We start from the raw sequence: 19,051 nt of genomic DNA, 5'->3' as shown, positions 1-19,051 counted from the left end.
AAGTAGAGAAGCCCAGACCTCCCTCTCCCCAGTCACCTCCTCCAGCTTGTCCGGGGGAACACCAAGGCATTCCCATGCCAGCCGAGAGATATAATCTCTCCAGCATGTCCTGGGTCTGGCCCTTGGGGCTCCTCCCGATGGGACATGCCTGGAACAGCTCACCCAGGAGGGGCCCAGGAGGCATCCTTGTCAGATGCCCAAACCACCTCAACTGGCTCCTTTCGATGTGAAGGAACAGTGGCTCTACTCTGAGCCCCTCCCAGATAGCTGGGCTTCTAAGCCTATCTCTAAGGGAGAGGCCAGCCACCCTTTGGAGGAAGCCCATTTCTGCCTCTCGTTCTTTCGGTCACTACCCAAAGCTCGTGACCACAGGTGAGAGTAGGGGCATAGATCGACTGGTAAATTGAGAGCTTCGCTTGCACACTCAGCTCTCTCGTCACGACAACAGACCGGTACAGTGTCCGCATCACTGCAGCCCCAGCACCAATCCATCTGTCGATCTCCCGCTCCCTCTCCTGTCACTCATGAACAAGACCCTGAGATACTTAAACTCTTCCACTTGGGGCAAGAACTTGTCTCTTAGCCCGAGTGGGCACTCCACTGTTTTTTGGCTTAGGACCATGGCCTCAGATTTGGATGTGCTGATTCTCATTACCACCTTGGCTGCGAACCATTCCAAAGTGAGATGGAGGTCATTCGACTCGACGAAGCCAGCAGAACCACATCATCCGCGAAGAACAGATGAGATTCTGAGACCACCCAAGTGAAAGCCTGCCGCCACTTGGGTGTGCCTAGAAATTCTGTCCATAAAAATTCTGAACAGAATTGGTGACAAAGGCCAGGGCTGGCGGAGCCCATCACCCACCAGGAATGAGTCCGACTTATTGCTGGCTATGCGGACCAAGCTCTTGGAACGGTTGTATAAGGACCGAATGACCTGACTCCCAGAAATCATCCCCTTATCCCCAGACTCTGCTTCCTCCACGTAAGATGTGCCAATGGGATTAAGGAACTCCTTAAGGTATTCCTTCCACCGCCCGACAATTTTCTCAGTTGAAGTCGGCAGCGCTCCACTGGCACTATGCACAGTACAAGTAGAGCACTGCTTTCCCCTCCTGAGTTGCCTCCTGAGTTGCCAGAATCTGTTCAAGTCAGTCCAAAAGTCTTTTTCCATGGCCTCTCTGAACTCCTTCTACACCTGAGTTTTTTCTTCAGCCACTGCCCGCACTGCATTCTACTTTGCCTGTCGGTACCTATCAGCTGCCTCTCAGGTCTCTCCAGCATCCTCCCAGCTCAGCCCCTCTCTTTACCCAAGTGGCCAGAACATATGGCTACAGGTCTGGTGATACAATTAAAAAAATCGACCATCAACCTGCAGCCCAGAGCATCCTGGTGCCACACGTCCAGTGTTGGGAAGGTTACTTTTAAAATGTATTCCGTTACAGAATACAGAATACATGCCCCAAAATGTATTCTGTAACGTATTCCGTTACGTTACTCAATGAGAGTAACGTATTCTGAATACTTTGGATTACTTAATATATTATCGTGCTTTTTACAACAACGTGAATGTACTATTGCTGTGTGATTTATTACTATTACTGAAGGTCCGCGACTCCGAACTGTAGTAAAGGGACCTCTGACTAATACGGCGGGGTCCCTGTCGGCTCATAGCCGAAAAATAGCTTTACTTTGTTGTGTGGGTCAATTTTTCTTGCGAGAGACAGAGAGAGGTGTTGAAAGGCTGCTCCAACGGAACTTATTGTTTTCGGAGGAAAACACGAACACAGTGTACAGTCGAGTCTTAATAGCTTACTTACAACTGGGCTCGTCAGGCACTCTTCTTGGCTGCAGTGGTTATTATTATATTTACATGCTTCCAGCTCCCGTTTTTCCTCGACGACAACTCGTACCTTTCCACTCGCCTTTTTCTCCCTCCTCGCGCTCACAGACACATAACGTGTATGGCAGTGCATTCTCCCTGCAACACGGACTACACTGCCCATGATGCTACATTCTTTAGAGCTATGCTTGTAGCATTCTGCCTGTTAGCTTAGCACAACAACAACAACGAAAAGGCGCTCTCTCACCCAGGAAACACACAGTCGCAGAAAGAGAGAGAGAGCGTCGCCCTGTAACCATGGCAACCGTAACGCTGCCGCCTGGAACAACAGAACGTAGCTGTCAAACAAAACCCAAACAGTCCTGACCCGCGACAAAATGAAACAGGAAAGTACCGCAGTGTAATCCATTTATTTCAACAAAGTAACTGCATTCTGAATACCACCTTTTTAAACGGTAACTGTAACGGAATACAGTTACTCATATTTTGTATTCTAAATACGTAACGGCGGTACATGTATTCCGTTACTCCCCAACACTGCACACGTCCACTTATGGACACTCTTATGTTTGAACATGGTGTTTGCTATGTCCAAAAACAATACACTGCTCAATCATTCCCCTCCAGGTCTCGCTGTCGTTGCCCACGTGAGGTTTGAAGTCTCCCAGTAGGGAGAAAACCTTCTCATCCACTGGGAGAAACCCCAATATACAGGCAGCAAGCCAAAGGGATACCCAGATACCCACCCCAACCCACCGCCTCTCACCAGGGGCAACTCCAGACTGAGAGTCCAGTCCCTCTCCAGAAGACTGGTTCCAGAGCCCAAGCCATGCATTGACGTAAGCCCGACTATATCTAGCCGGTACCGCTCACGCACTAACTCAGGCTCCTGGAACCCTGCTCCTGGCTGCCGTCCTGCTCACAATGCATACTTTTAGAGATACAAAATGCTTGGTTTTCTTTCTCCTTCTTTTGCGAACTTAATTCTCAGTTCTCGTGTTGCATGCGTTGCATTTTCTACCTGCTCTGGCTGACCATGAGTGCTAGGAAGGAGCAGATGAAGTCTCCTCCCTCATTCCAATAAAACCGTTTAAACCAAGAAATTGTCAACTTAGACAATATACAAATTAATAAATTATCTTGTAATCCAAAGGTGTTATTCTTCTTATTATATAATAATATTATATAACATTATAATATAATAACAATATTAAGGAAAACAAAATCGAATAAAATATGGTTCTCTATTTCTACTGGGCTGTCGTAATCATTGAAACAATAACTTACCCTGATTTTGGAAACCCTTTATTCACATTGGTTATTTATATAAAAACTAGTGATTGACAGCTGGAAAACCATAGGGAAGCAGGAGATCAGTATGTCACGTGTGGGTGACATAGTGACAGGGAGGTCTCCAGCAGGTTTAACTACTGGAGTGGGTGATCGTGGCTCAAGAGTTGGCAATTCATCTTGTAATCGTAAGGTTGCCGGTTCGAGCCCCGGCTCGGACAGTCGCGGTCGTTGTGTCCTTGGCCAAGACACTTCACCTGTTGCCTACTGGTGGTGGCCAGAGGGCCCGGTGGTGCCAGTGTCGGGCAGCCTCGCCTCTGTCAGTGCGCCCCAGGGCAGCTGTGGCTACAATGTAGCTTGCCATCACCAGTGTGTGAATGTGTGTGTGAATGGGTGAATGACTGAATGTAGTGTAAAGCGCTTTGGGGTCCATAGGGACTAAGTAAAGCGCTATACAAATACAGGCCATTTACCATTTACAACATGGATCTCAGTTTCTCACTAATTTGTGTTTGCCATGTAAACGTACATTTCTCACTAAGATGTTACCCTTCGGTCAAATGGGCCTTTTTTTATCTGCTGCTTTTTGTGCATTTCAAGAAGCTAGATTGCAACTTTTCTCAGAAGTTGACCTGAGATTTTGTGTATACTGTGAGTGTGAATTCGAAATCAGGCCCTTGATCAGTATGTGGCACCATAGTGGACAATAAAGTTATCCCCCAAACAACAGTCTTAACTTTCTGGTTGGGTCTAGGCATGGTAACTGCCTATTTAGTGAAATGATGTGTCATTACAAGGATGTTCTTTGGGTTACTGCTGTCTGGTTCTAGATTGAGAAAGTTCACATGGACAAGTTCTAATGGTTGAGAAGTTTAATGTTTACCAGAGCAGCTGCTTTTTCAAGAGGACTCTTTCTTCAGCGGCCAATAAAACCTAGTTCTAAAAAGGGTTCTGGGAATACCCAGTTGGTCCATGTGCAAATTGTGAACCACTAAGGCTCTGAACTCTTCAGGGAGAACCAATTGATAGGTCACTTGGTCCTGCATCTTGCCTTATTATTTTACCTTGTTGTGTAGTTCTAAGCGATTTAACTCCCACAGCAAAAATGGGAAATCAGGGAGCTCTTTGCTGGAGGTGGGGTGAGGTGTTTCTTCCAGTACAATCTGTGCTATGACTTCTCTGATAGTTGGATCAGATCTTTGTTTATCCTTTATTTCAGGATAAGACAATGAAGAAATTGTGGGTAAGCCATGTTTGTTCTCTGAAACAAGGTTAGTGTTAGCTTTTAGTTTTCAAAATAAAAACCGGCATCACTTTAGCCAGCTCCTTATGCTATAAATTCTGCACTCAGCTTTGCAGTTCTCCAATATGTTTGAGATGCAGCCAGATGCTTCTCATTTAACATTTTCGCTTGGTTTTTCATTTTTTTCCTAACTTTTCATTTAAATCCAACTCCCCTGTATTTCTGTGTACCTGGCCTGTACAACTATAAATGCTGTGTTTGAAATGTCTGCCCCCCTCCATTCTTTCACATAAAGGTATGATCCCAGTCACATGGCCATATGGCTGAGAGCTCATCCCAGTGATCTAAACCGACACTCAATGTAACCGAGCATTTTGAAATGAGGAACACCAATTCAGGCTGGATACTAGATTTGACTTCTGGAAAGCCCTTGATTAACAAAAGCAATAACTCTAAGCTGACCTTTGATACAATACTCATCAATATATCACTTGACTGTTAAAGCTATTAAATCAGCTTTTCTGTCAAACATAATTTCTAGCAACAGTCACCAGCCCCGAGTTCTTTTTAATATTTTGAATTTTTTGTTTAACCCCTGTGGTGCTGTTCATGTGAACATCCTCTGCACTTTGTGAGAACTTTCTGGGATTTGTGGAGAGTTTCAGTCTAACCGCTGCCTTTGACACAGTTGATTATAACATTCTTTTATCAAGACACAAACATGCTGTTGGTTTTAAAGGTACAGTTTTATTACAGTTTAAATCCTGTCAGAGAGGTCTTTTTCTGTTGCAACTGGGGAGTACTCCTCTTCTTCTGTCCCTATTAGTTGTGATGTACCACAGGGGTCTGTTGTGGTCCGCTATGTTATCTTTACACATGCTGCCTTTGGGAACGATTTTCAGGAAATATAATATTCCCTCTCACTGTTATGCTATTGATATCCAAATTTACTTCCTGATGAAATGGGATGCCTCTGTCACACTGCAGCCTCTGTTTATCTGTCTACATGACAGTTAAACCCTAAATGAAAACAAGACTGAAATTATTGTTTTCGGAAATCATAGCTCTTTGGATGAAGCAGCATATACCCCATGGCCAAAAAGATTGAACCTAAGAACTCCAGTGCGCTTGTCTGTATTAAAGTAATTAAGGTGCAGTTATTTCATCATTCACTCCAGTGTAAACACAAACTGTTAAAAGCTACAGAAAATCAAGCACATTTTATACATTATTATTTAAGAAGAACCACTGAGTTCAAATTACAGGCCCTTTAGGCTGTAAATCAAATCAGTTATTGTGGTAGAATTCATTTAGTTTCATGAAGGAAATTTCTTTTGTGTACATTTACATGTAGTGTTTTTATTTTTGGTTCAATTGTGCTGCAAAGAAAATTTAAATTTTAACTGGCAATTCCCTTAAAAAAATTTTCCTGTACTGTATTTCAGTGTTATGTCGTTTTTATGTGTCTCTTACTGTGAAAACTAGAAAGCAGCATGTTGTCATTGCCGTTGGTTATTAATATTAACTTCCTGTTGACTCACACATTTAGGTATTTATATAAGCAGGTACTGATGTTAAGTTTATGTGTGTTTTGTTTTTTATCTGTGTTCTAAACATTGTTCTCTAAACTTGTGTTTTTTATAACTTAATACAAGTGTCTATTCTGTATAATACTCTTTGAGTAACATTTGAGAATTTGCTACAATAGTGGGAGTGGCAAAATCTACCCTTTGGTACATCCTGAAAAAAAAAGAAAGAAAGTATTGGTGAATGCAAAAAGACCTGAATGTCCACAGAAGACAACAGTTGTGCATGCTCGCAGAATAATTTCCATGGTGACGAGAAACCCCTTTATAACAGTCAACCAAGTGAACAACACTCTCCAGGAGGTAGGCACACCAATATCCACCTACCATAAAGAGAAGACTCCAACAAAGTAAAAACAGAGGGTTCACTGCAAAGCGCAAGCCACTCATAATTTAAAAAAAAAAAGCCAGCACAGTTGTGGAAAAACGTTCTTTGGAAAGATGAAATCAAGATCAACTTCTACCAAAAGGAAAAAAGTATGGAGACATGGAACAGCTCATGATCTAAGGCATACCACATCATCTGTAAAACAAGGTGGAGCCAGGGTAAGGCTTGGGCATGCATGGCTACCAGTGGAAGTGGGACACTCGTGTTTATTGATGATGTGACACAGGACAGCAATTCCAGCTAAATGCATTTAAATTGTTTGGGTGGCCTTTCATACAGAAGGACAATGACCTAAAACATAACCCAGCCACCCAGGAGTTTCTTAAAGCAAAGAAGTGCAATATTCTTGAAAGGCCAAGTCAGTCACCTGATCTTTACCCAAATGTGCATTCATTTTACTTCAGGACTAAAATTTGGAAAGAAAGACCGACAAACCAACAGCAACTGAAAGCCGCGGCAGTAGAGGTCTGGCAGAGCATGGAAAAGGAGGAAATCTGGTGATGTCAGGCTTTCATTGGTAGCAAAGGGTTTTCAACCAAGTATCAGAATTGAACATTTTATTTTTTTTAGTCATTTAATTTGTCCAGTTACCTTTGAGTTCCTGAAATGAAGGGATTGTGTTAAAAAAATACTTGAAGTTTTCACATGTCTGTGAGAACCTTCACAGACATTTTACACTTCAACTGCATCTGAGTTGTTTCACTTAAAATTCATTGTAATGTACAGAACCAAAATTAGAAAAAAGTTGTATCTGTTGAAATATTTGTGGACCTAACTGTGTTTGTTTTGCAGGTAAAGGTGATGTGTTTGGTGACGTGTTCTGGAAGGAGATGACACTGGCTCAGTCCTGCGCTAATGTCCGAGCATTGACCTACTGTGACCTCCATATAATCAAAAGAGATGCACTGCAAAAAGTTCTGGAGTTTTACGCCAACTTTGCAAACCACTTTGCCAAGAACCTGGTGCTTACTTACAACCTGAGGAAGAGGGTGAGTTTGCTTTACTGATGTATATTTAGTATCTATTACATGTATTTTAAGTCATGCCAAAAAAAACCTTTTCACGGGACTTTATACAGTCCTAAGAAAAATTTAATTTACCACGTGATTCAGTACATTGTAAAAGCACCTTAAGCAGCAATAACTGTATGTGAAATTAAAACTCTCACATCATTTTGGATGAATTTCAGGCCTTCTTTACAGCAGTGGTTCTTAAACTGTGGTACTTGAGTTCCCTCTAGTGGTATACAGGAAATCTCTCAAAACAATTTCCAAATTAATAATATACTGTGGTGGGGTGAAGCGTCTTTACTATAAAAAGCCCACGTAGAGGTTGAGCTAGCTATTCCACCCCAAAAAGAAGAAGGGAGAACTCCTTTTGTGAGATACTCACTGCATTACATGATGCTTCAGAGCCTTAATGACCAAGCACATGAACTCACTCATGGTATAAACATCTATTTCCATCGAACAATAACTGCCAGTAAATTTACACTGTAAAATTAACAGGTACAGTTAAGATTCACGTAACAATAACAGATGTAAATAACACAGTTTCCTCATCTTCCTCATCAACACATGTTCCTAAGGCATGATTGGAGATAACTAGCCACTCCCAACAAGCCACAATACCATGTTCTGATTGAGAGATTTCTGAAAAATGAAAACGTACAGCACTGCTATCACTTCCGACATAAATGAAGACAGAAAACTAAACAGAAGTGACATTTGTAGGGTTACTGATGTTGGGCTTTGTTCCCCTTTTGTTAAAAACGCAACACACAAAAATACTGCAAAAGGAAACGGTTGCCTTATATACAAAGTGTATAAACTCCAAATGCACATTTCACTTAAAAATTAAGATGTGAAAATGTGAACAAATCAACTGTTAGAGATATTCTTCTCCTGTTGACCCCCCCCCCCCCAAAAGAAATAAATGAGTCTTCTCATCAGATATTGATGCTTCTTTCCTGTGTGACAAAAAATAGGAGACATATGTTTGTTTGTTTGTTTTTTAAGTTAATTCCCAATAAAACTGTTTTATTGCTAACTACATTGCTGTCTGTATTATTGCTGAAGTCCTAAATGATCACCTTTGAACAGCACTGACTGGGAGGCTTTGAACAGATCACATAGTTCAATTCAACATATAAGACTTTAAGAATGAAAAGCATCTATAAATGATTGGGTTATTCTTAATCCCCATTTGTAATATTGTTTTTTTGTCACAGACAGCTATGCTCCAAAGGGAATAAGGTAAAGTGGACCAAGAGTCTAGGTGAGAGTGAGAATTTAGATAAGCATGTAGCCACTCCCATAAGACACGGCTACGACATGCCCAATTATAAAAAATTAAATTTGGTAAGGCTAAGCCTCCCCTATCTATAGGCAGTTGTAAAGTTCCAATCCTTAATCTAGGTTTCTTGCCACGCCAGATAAATTTTGAAAAGGCTTTTTCTATATCACAAGAAACTTTCTGAGTGATCAGTAAAGGTAGCATTTGTAGGGGATATAAATAAACGCGGGAGAATACTCCTTTTGATTAAGTTCACACGCCCCATAAGAGAAAGCGGCAATTTTTGCCATCTATCTAAATGTTTTTTGATTTTTATTATAACTGGTGATAAGTTCAGTTTCCATAAATCTTTAAGAACTGGTGGAATGTTTAGCCCAAGGTATGTAAAGCCTCTGGGGGACCATTGAAAGGGATTAGAAATATCTGGCAAAGAGTTAATCTGATCACCCATGACTTCTGATTTCCCAAAATTAATTCTGTAACCAGAGAATGAGCTGAACTCATGTATAGTAGACATAATAGCTGGTGTTGATTGTTCTGGTTTTGATAAGAACAGCAAAATATCGTCAGCATACAATGCTATCTTATGATTTGTTCCACCCACTGTTATACCATGCACATCTCGGTGTCAGCTAGAGGTTCAAGTGCTAATGCAAAGAGGTAAGGGGACAGGGGACAGCCTTGCCTCGTACCTCTTTGCAGTGGAAACGCTGATGATTGTACACCATTAGTTATGACACAAGCTTCTGGAAGTTTGTAGTGTTGTGGAAGTTTTCCATTTAAATAAAGCCTGCAGACAAGCGGTGAGCGGTAGCTAACATTCTTTAATCAAAACACACAAAGACAACAGACAACCAAGCTAGATGAAGTCCCTGCATGTCCGCGGGACAGACGGTCAGCAGAGTCTCCCTGAGCCTAGCATGGCTCTCAGTTAAATACCTTCTCCAGGAACAAAAGGCAGTACACAGCTGTTTCACACTTTAAGGTTCAGACTCCCTTGCTACCTCCCAGAGTCCTCGAAGAGACAAAAGACTCTTCCTGTGGAGTTGTCTGCTTCCTTGCTAGACCCCCACCATTTGTCTTTCAGTATGAGTGTCAGACATGTTAAAATCCAGTGGCACCAAGGCATTATACAATAAAATAATGTGATTAATACGTAAGTAAAAGAAATTCCTATACAGTAGATAGTTTTAATCCATGCAATAAAACCCTCACCTAAGCCAAATCTTTCTAATACATTAAATAAATATGTCCACTCGATTCTGGCAAATGCCTTTTCGGCATCTAAAGATATAACATAGGCTTTATAATTGATTCGAGTATTGTATAATATTTAATAGTCGTCTAATATTTGTAGATGAGAAACGATTTTGGATAAAGCCTGTTTGATCAGGGTTTATAAGCAGTGGGAGAATGCCCTCAAGCCTCCTTACTAATAGCTGTTATGGTCCTCTCTGTGTCAGCTCACCACTTTCTCTCTGGCTCTTTCTCCTTTAGTGCTCTCTATCTCCTCTTTCTCTGTGTGTATGTCTCTGTTTATGGGACAAAGACACAAACTGAACTGGAATACCATTTGTAGATAATCCTGCCCTGTGGAATCTTCATTTGAATTCAGTGTTAATATGCACTGAACTTTGGTACACATCCTTCCTACCTGAGTGATCTTTGACAGCTTGAATGTAACTTTTCACAATCCTTATGTTTGAGAGAATAATTGAACAGATCAGTCTGTTGTGGCACTGGCAGAAAATATTTTGCAAGTTTTTTTTTATTTTTCAACTCTGCAGCTGAAGCCACAAATGCATTTTCCAACAACTGTGGCATCATTTAAGAGGAAATAAATTTATTACAAAGAAGCATTGTTACAGCAAATAAATAATTGACCAAACACAAATTTTCTTTTTGTGTTGATAACAAAAGCTGATATTAAATAGGCTATTCAATAATTTACATTTCCTGTTCATTGACAAGAAAACTGTATGAAGACAAGCCTAAATTCTTGGGGAATTTTAATAAATTTTCCAGTTTAATACATGGGGCCTGTACAATAAAACAAGTTTGCTATACCCGGGATATCTTTTCGTCATCTGGCTTCAGTTCAGTAATCATTCTAGACAACCCAATGAGTCAACGAGTTTACAATTCTAGCTATAAGCTGCCTTGTATAAAACAGTTCGTTGGCAAAATATAACCAAGAAAATAGCAAAATAAAGAAAATGGGTAAGTCCACTGCCCATTACATTTCTAAAAATAAATAAATAAATAAATAATAGTAGAAAAGTCTAAAGAATTTAAACACATTATAGGTTAAAACAACACAGTAACTGCAGCATAAAGTGGCAGTGTAAGTGTTTTAGATGTGGGAGTGGAGTGAATTTATGTGTCATTTAAATGGTTTAGGTGGTCAGTAAGACTGGAAAATCGTTATAAATAAAGTACCTTTAAAGCCAGATAGGAAAGCTAACAAAGAAGATTCATCAGTATCAGTACCACAGTACTGATTCTTTGAGCTGCAATAACTATGGTCTATCTCTTAACAGATTGTCTTTCGGAAGATCAGTGATGTGAAACGTGAAGAGGAAGAGATGCTGAAAAGGAAGAATGAGGCTCCTCTCAACCTCCCACCAGACCACCCAGTTCGACGACTCTTTCAGCGTTTCCGGCAGCAGAAGGAAGCCCGTCTCGCTGCTGAGCGGGGTAGTCAGGCCACTGGTGATGTCGAGAAAGGTGTTATTCACCTGGAGCCATCCAGAGGTCCAGAGAGGCTTGCCTCTACTAGTATTGTCATAGTAACTGAGAACCAAACTGCAACCACCAGTTCCTCCACATCTTCATCATCCAGGGCATCCAGCCAAGCCATGTTTCATGTTCCCGGCATCCAAAATGGCAGCCTAACTGGTTGCAAATCTGCAGAGCCACCCAAAGCTAAAGGGTGGGGACGTTTCAAAGAGTCAGTTGTGAAAGCTGAGTCGTGGAGCAGTGTCTCCAAGGCTGAGTCCATGGAAATGCTGACTGATAGAACTAAGTGTCACAACGAGGTGTCTCTAAGGAAAACAGATTCATGTGACAGTGGCATCACAAAGAGCGATCTCCGCTTAGATAATGTTGGCAGTGTCAGAACACCACAGGAGCGAAGCCCAGTCCAGTCTGATGAAAAGAGGGTCTTTTGTCCAATACCAGAGCAGAGTGTGCAAGCGTCTATCCTCGAGTTCAAACAAGAATTAAAAGGAGACATCAGAAATCTGAACAGTCGCATGACAGTGCTGGAGACACAGCTTACAGAGGTGCTACGACTTCTTAAATCAAGGAAATCATCTGGGTCCTTTTTCGAGTTCTCTCGGCCACCATCTCCTGACTCTGATAAGGACAGCTTCAATTAAATTAGATGGCTCGGATAATTGTGGTTAATGATGATTCATCATTGTCATATCATACTCAGCATACTCATCCTATGCTGTCTGTATGGTATCATATACCATATGATACCTGGGACATAAAGACAGCAAAAGCACCTTTTATGTTTTCAGCATTACGTTTCTTTTTGAGATAGTCAGGTCCATAAATATTGGGACACCGACACAATTCTAACATTTCTGGCTCTATACACCACCACAATGGATTTCAATGGAATGATACGAGCAAGATGTGCTTTAACTGCAGACTGTCAACTTTTATTTGAGGGTATTTATATCCAAATCAGGTGAACGGTTTGCATATGTGCCTCCCAAAAGTAATGGGACAGAATAAGAATCATAGATCAAACTTTCACGTTTTAATTCTTGGTTGCAAATCCTTTGCAGTCAAATACAGCACACACATAGACATCACCAGACGCTGGGTTTCATCTCTGGTGATGCTCTGCCAGGCCTCTACTGCAACCGTCTTCAGTTCCTGCTTGTTCTTGGGGCATTTTCCCTTCAGTTTTGTCTTCAGCAAGTGAAATGCATGGCATATTTTAACCTGTGCTGCTTTTGTCAACAGTCACATCATCAAATACAAGAGAACGCGTTCCACTGGCAGCCATACATGCCCACGCCATGACACTACCACCACCATGCTTCACTGATGAGGTGGTATGCTTAGGATCATGAGCAGTTCCTTGATCTTGGTGTCATCTGTCCATAGGATGTTGTTGTTCCAGAACTGTGAAGGATTTTTAGAGGGTGTTTGGCAAAATCTAATCTGGCCTTCCTGTTTTTGGGGCCCACCAATGGTTTACATCTTGTGGTGAACCCTCTGTATTCACACTGGTGAAGTCTTCTCTTGATTATTGACTTTGACACACATAAACCTAAGCGTTTTTTTATTCCCACCCTATTCCCACCTACTAATAATCTGAATACATATTGTTTGTGCATCACAAGGCTGTAGTTTTACCTGTGGCATGTGAGGTGACTTCAAGATGCAAGTTAGACAAAAAAAAGTGAAGTGGTACAGAATACTCTAGACAGCTATCATATTTAAAGCAAGGGCCACAAAAGTTAACTTGGTAAGCTTTTACTATAACGAGATGATCAGAGCCAACTTGCTAATGCTGGTGCTATCTTGACCATATTGTCAATATAGAACACTTTGTTTTTCCCTTTTGCTTAGAAAGGCCCTCACTGTAGCTTGTATTTAGGGTGGTGTAGGAGGCAACTTTTCTGTTTCTGGTTACTTTTTTCATTCTAGAAAATAGATAAGGATAGGATTTTTATAAAGTATATGATGTTGTTGTTCTGAGCTTGTTTTAACTGACCTTATGTCATAATCTTTGTCTTTGACTTTTTGTAGAATCCTATGTGTTTCTAAAATACATGCAGAGAACCACGTTTTGGCAAGTATTGTACACTTATTAAACTACTGATTTGTTTGTAAAGAAGCTGAGGTACTGGACACCGAATGGTAACACAGTTAGGCTTTTACTGCCTAAATGCTAACTGTTGTCTTTAGATAGTTCACACTCTGAAGGTGAAGTTTCATTTATGTCATAAAACCTGCTCAACCTGCTTCAAGGGATTTATTAAAATGAGTAGATGCCCTCACGAGCAGCAAGGGGCCTTAAAACGAATTAAAAAAGAAAACGCAATCCACATGTAAGATAAGATAAACCTTTATGAGTCCCACACGTAGGAAATTTTTGGGTCACAGCAGAAAGCACAAGTTAAGAGCAGTAAAAATAAAATAAAAAATAGAATAGAATAAGATAACATAACATAACATACTGTACAAAATATTAAAAAGTTAAAATGAGGATTAAATTTAAGGTCTTATGTAATTAATATCACACAAATAGTTAAAGCTGCATTCATTCATATTTGACACCATTTTGACAGAAAGATTTTAAATAATGTTTCTTCATTTAGATTACTAGAGCTATTGAATAAGATATTTATGTGTATGTCAGTTAGTGCCTCCTTCAGGCCCCTAAATCTTTGTTGGATTTTTTAAAATTTACTATTTAATATGTCATTTAAAACAGTTCCTATGAAAAAAAAATCACTTGCCAGATATTCTTTTACTTTACCTTACTTTAGCAAAGACTGGTTTACTTCTGTTAAAGTTTTTGTGTTTTCAGTCAACATAACTTGTTGATACTTTTAAGCCACCACCTCTGGACCACTACTTCTGTTTGGGCAGTTCATCAACTCTCATTAGTTTCTTTTTTTCTTTTTTTCTCTTTTTTTTTCATTCACTAATATTAAGGTGTGTTCACAGCAGTGAAAAATTCCAGGCCACAATAACATTTTAGATTATCTAGCCAAAAGACAAAATTTATGTCATTGCAAAGTGTCCATCATCCATTAACAATTCATAAGAATCCCTATCCCTCCTTGTAGGAAGCCAAGTTACACACACTAATGCGCTAATGATTTTTCATCTAAACTGTGCTAAAGGTGAAGGTCATGGTTGTTGAAGGTCAAGGACTGATCGAAGTGCTTAACTTTAAAAACATTAAAAATATAAAAATACAAAAATTATATATCTGTGTGTGTGTGTGTGTGTGTGTGTGTGTGTGTGTGTGTGTGTGTGTGTGTGTGTGTGTGTGTGTGTGTGTGTGTGTGTGTGTGTGTGTGAGGAACCTTGGAGTAATTTTTGACCAGGATACGTCCTTCAATGCGCAAATTAAACAAATATGTAGCGGCATTCTTCCATTTGCACAATATATCTCTAAAATATTTCTAGGCTGGACTACTGTAATTCGTTCGTATCAGGATGTCTAAAAACTCCCTTAAAACCCTTCAGTTTATCCAAACTGCTGAAGGAACTGTACCTAAAGTGATTAGAAAGAGAGAGCATATTTGTCCTATATTGGCTTTTCTTCATTGGTTGCCTGTTAAATCCATAATCAAATTTAAAATCCTTTTCACCACATACAAGGTCTTGAATAATCAGGCCCCATCTTATCTTAATGGCCTTATAGTATTATACCACTCCACAAGAGCACTTTGCTTTCAGACTGTGGGCTTACTTGTTGTTCTTAGAGTATTTAAAAGTAGAATGGGAGGCAGAGCCTTCAGCTTTCATGCCCCTCAACTATGGAGCCAGCTTCCAGTTTGGATTTCATCTCTTTTTCTCATTAATTACTGTTTGTAAGCTAGTGAAAGTCCTAATATGGCCAAAGATGGGCCAAACCTTAGGTAGATGTGCACATTACTATGGTAGGTAGGGACACCTATTATCACCTATTACCTAGTAAAATTATTTCTATAATTAACTTTTAATTATACAAATTTTGACCAATATCTGAAGAAATATGGACTTTCCAGCACACAGGACCATGCAGTTGAACAAATTGAAGTGTAAGCTTTACATCATGTGTCCACATAAATTGTAAACTGTATTGTCTGTATTGTAAACAAGGGTCTCCACTGACAAAACAGAATGTACATGTGGTACATTCTTTCATACTAAGCTGTAGAAGGTGTTTATTCACTGAACTTTTCCTCACATCATTTAAATGTCTCTATTAGCTTGGAAAGAAAGCAACTGGACTTATTTAATTTTCTTTCCACGCTGCCTAGACTACCATTACCTGGATGATTGAGAACCAACATAGACATATTGCCTTTATTAAAGAATGCATCATGCATATATTGTTCTGCAACTTTAATCAGCATCAGACTACTTTATTAATCCCTAGGAAATTATGTAAATTATGTAAGCTCTGTGTTGTCTGCAAGCATGAAGAAAACACTAAAACTGTGCCAACTATAAACTTTAAATGAAAACTTTACAGTAAAATTTCAAATGTCAGGCTTCATGACAAATTTGATAAAGAATTACTTAAAGGCACAGAAAATAAAGTGTGTCATTCAAAAAATGTCAAAAATGTACCTCTTGACTTGTCTAAATAATAACCTGAGATGTATGTATCCCAACTTGGTATCTGGTGTGTCCTCTCTCAGTGTGATAATATGCAACCATTGTCCTATATGCTGCGTTTATGGAGAGACTGGTTGTTATTTGTGTGAAGTTGTGAAGGTCATGTTGTCCTGCGGGGAAACTGCTATCAACACTGATGCATTTTGATTGTCATCCCTGCATGAAGCTTGTGTCTGAAATGTGTTTTTCTAAAGGAAATGCTTAAATCTAGCTGAATGCCTTGTTACTTCACTACTGTTACTTGTTACCTGGCTGGATATCTGAAGCCTCTTCTCTAAACTTTACCATTTTCTGTTAGTCACATATATGTTGCGACTGTCACCTGTGCATGACGACCATAACAATAAATAAATAGATAGATTTTGTTTTGTTTGTTGTTAGGTCTGTTTCCATTTTTCACTTGTTATGAACTAACACTGTATCAGCACAAAGAATATTGATAAAATCACATCAAATGTCATCAAGACACCTTGTACTTGTATCTTTGCTGTGTATTTTTTGGAAGAAGAACGTTGTTGCTCACAGTAACAGACACAGATAGAAGTAGAAACCTTTTGTTGCGACTTAATGTATTTCAGTTAAAGTTTTTAAAGGTAAAAAGACAAAACCAACTTTAAATAGATAACTGTATAAGAGTTATTGTGTTGAATGTTTCAATACAATTTATTTTTGTTGATTATTCACTTTGCAAAATAATTTTTTTCTGACGTTGATGAACATTTTCATTTTAATCAATGGGATTTTTGTCCAGCCTTTGGCTGTTTTTTTTCCCACCTTTGGTCTTACCAGGTGTGACCAAACATTTGGTCCCACCTGTTAGGTGCATCCTTCTGGGTCGATCATCATAGCCGTTTTTTCTACAGAGTTCTCATCGTTTCGAATCACGTGTCCATAACACCTCAGGCGGGACTCAAGCATCTTTTCCTTAATTGGGGCTACGCCTATTCGCTTCCGTATGTCTTTGTTCGTAACACGGTCCCGTCTTGTAATTCCCAAGCTCCATCAGAGCATGCGCATCTCCATGGTGTTTAGGGCCTGTTCATGTGTGGTCAACGTTAGTTTTTAAAAAAACATCTTACTCCCAGATGTTTCTTTAGGTTGGAGGTGGAGTCTTTTGATGCCGAGAGCAGCTTGGTTGCTGGCAAACAGAGTATGCATCCCACGGTCAGATTTTGCCCATCCCTTTCTTCTTTAAATGTGAAGTGGTGTCAGAATTTCCAAGTAACAAATGCATTCCTGTGTAACTGACACCACCAGCATTAACAGGATACTTACATTAGAGCCTCTTAGACTACGTTCACACTGCAGGCGAAAGCGCATCAAATGACCCTATGCGACCCACATCCGATCATGGTATCACAGTGTGAACGGCACAAATCCAATATTTTCAAATCCGATCTGGGTCACTTTTGTATGTGGTACTGAATCCGATGCATATCTGATGTTTTAAAAGTTTTAGACTGCTGTTTGAATGGTCATGTCGCATTAAATCTGTCTTTTATGTCACTGACACAGGACAGACGCCAATTATCAGCGTCGGAGAAGTGCCCGATAAGACATCGCAAACGCTTCCTGGCCATCCCGTGTAGATGTCAGTGAAACTGTTGGGAAGACAGTATTGGAGAAACGTTAACATTTTATTTGTACTGTATAATCTGCAGATTCTGACAGAAATCTGCAACTATCCTTTGAAGCACCGCTCCTCTAAAACAGCAATAAGGATCATTATTAAGCCATATGTAAATAAGAAAATAACTTTAAGTTTCCAAATTTTGCTTTAAGTTATAAAGTCAGAAGCAAGTCTTTATATTAACAGCTAACAATACTGTTTGGTCTAGGTCTAAACAGGGAGAAAAGCGGACTACTCCTCAGGGTGGAATATATAATTATTATGTATAATCCCTGAATACAACAGAAATGTCACTAATGAAATCAGTTGCAACATAAAATCACAGCCTGCTTTAGATCCGCATCCAGCTTGTCTCTTTGTTTCTGGGCCAAGCTCTGCTTACTTTTCCTTTTTCTGGATCTTTTTTTTCTGAATCTTTTCTATTCCAGCAGGGATCCCCATAACCTCACCCTTGAAAAAAAGCTTTCTGCAAAGCCCCCTCCCTTCTTGTTCCCTGTTCCCACTTTCCTCTTTCTCCTCCTCAACTGATGATCTGTATTGCAGTGCCAATCCTCCTCCTCACTGCAGCAGAGAACAAACAAGAGGGTCATCCTCTCAGACTGAGAAGAAAAAAATACATCTACAACCAACTTCCCGTTTTTCCATCCTTTCTGTATTATACTCATGCCATAGCATGGTCTAGAGGGCTACAAATGAACAGCTTCCACTTCCTGCAGGTTACTTCTTCTTAGACCAGGGACATTTTAAAAATCAATTAGACACTTGGAAAATAAGCTTATTATATGTATAAAGGATGACAAGGATGCCACCTGGGCGCCTCCTGTGTGGTGTTCCAACTCAAGACATGCTGGTGAGTTTATATATCTCGCCTGGTCTGGGATTGCTGTGATGTTTCTCAGGTGCCTGGGGAGAGGGAGGTCTGAGCCTATCTGCTGAGGCTGCTGCCCCCATGATATGGTCCTGGATAAGCAGACGAAAATGGATGGTCTGATGGATGGATAAATAAAAAGATGTATAAATAAAAGTAGTAGTTTCACAGTACCAAAATATATATTTAAAGTTTATTGTTTAATTTTAAGACAGACACTGAATAGTGCAGGTCTAAAATGTGTTGCTTTGGTAAGAATATTTGGCAGTAAATAATAAATCCCTGATGAAATCTTAACAGTGGTGACATTTTCTTTGACTTTAACTTGAAAAAGTGTTTTAGCTAGATGAACATGAACACGAACACAATAACTCATATGGAAATAAGAATGTACACACTGGCAATAGTTTGAAAAAGATACTTTAGTGTCTCCAGCACAACATTCTAGTGAGCTTAAATTTGAGTGTTTTTGAACTCTTTAAACTCAGGATTGCTATTGCTTCAAAACTTTAGTAATCAGGCTGCTACCTAAACGCATAGTAA

The 19,051-nt window shown here is 39.9% G+C and overlaps 1 protein-coding gene across 1 annotated transcript in view; it reads left to right on the top strand.

Moving 5' to 3' along the window:
• Positions 1-18,805, top strand: part of LOC146571934 (voltage-gated delayed rectifier potassium channel KCNH1-like) — a 112,635-nt gene extending 93,830 nt beyond the window's left edge. Inside the window, exons 10-11 of the mRNA XM_085275934.1 lie at positions 7,143-7,339; positions 11,186-18,805. Coding sequence (XP_085132060.1) covers positions 7,143-7,339; positions 11,186-12,025 — 1,037 coding nt within the window. The 3' untranslated portion in view covers positions 12,026-18,805. The remainder of the gene's footprint in view (positions 1-7,142; positions 7,340-11,185) is intronic.
• The last annotated feature ends 246 nt before the right edge of the window (positions 18,806-19,051 follow it).

The sequence above is a fragment of the Mchenga conophoros genome, linkage group LG6 (genome assembly GCF_057382185.1).
Source record: "Mchenga conophoros isolate Kocher_MC1m ecotype Shallow Benthic linkage group LG6, M_conophoros_male_GT1.1, whole genome shotgun sequence".
NCBI classification, from domain to species: domain Eukaryota; kingdom Metazoa; phylum Chordata; class Actinopteri; order Cichliformes; family Cichlidae; genus Mchenga; species Mchenga conophoros.
The sequence above is the reverse complement of the archived record's forward strand: the minus strand, read 5'-3'. Positions and strand labels throughout refer to the sequence as shown.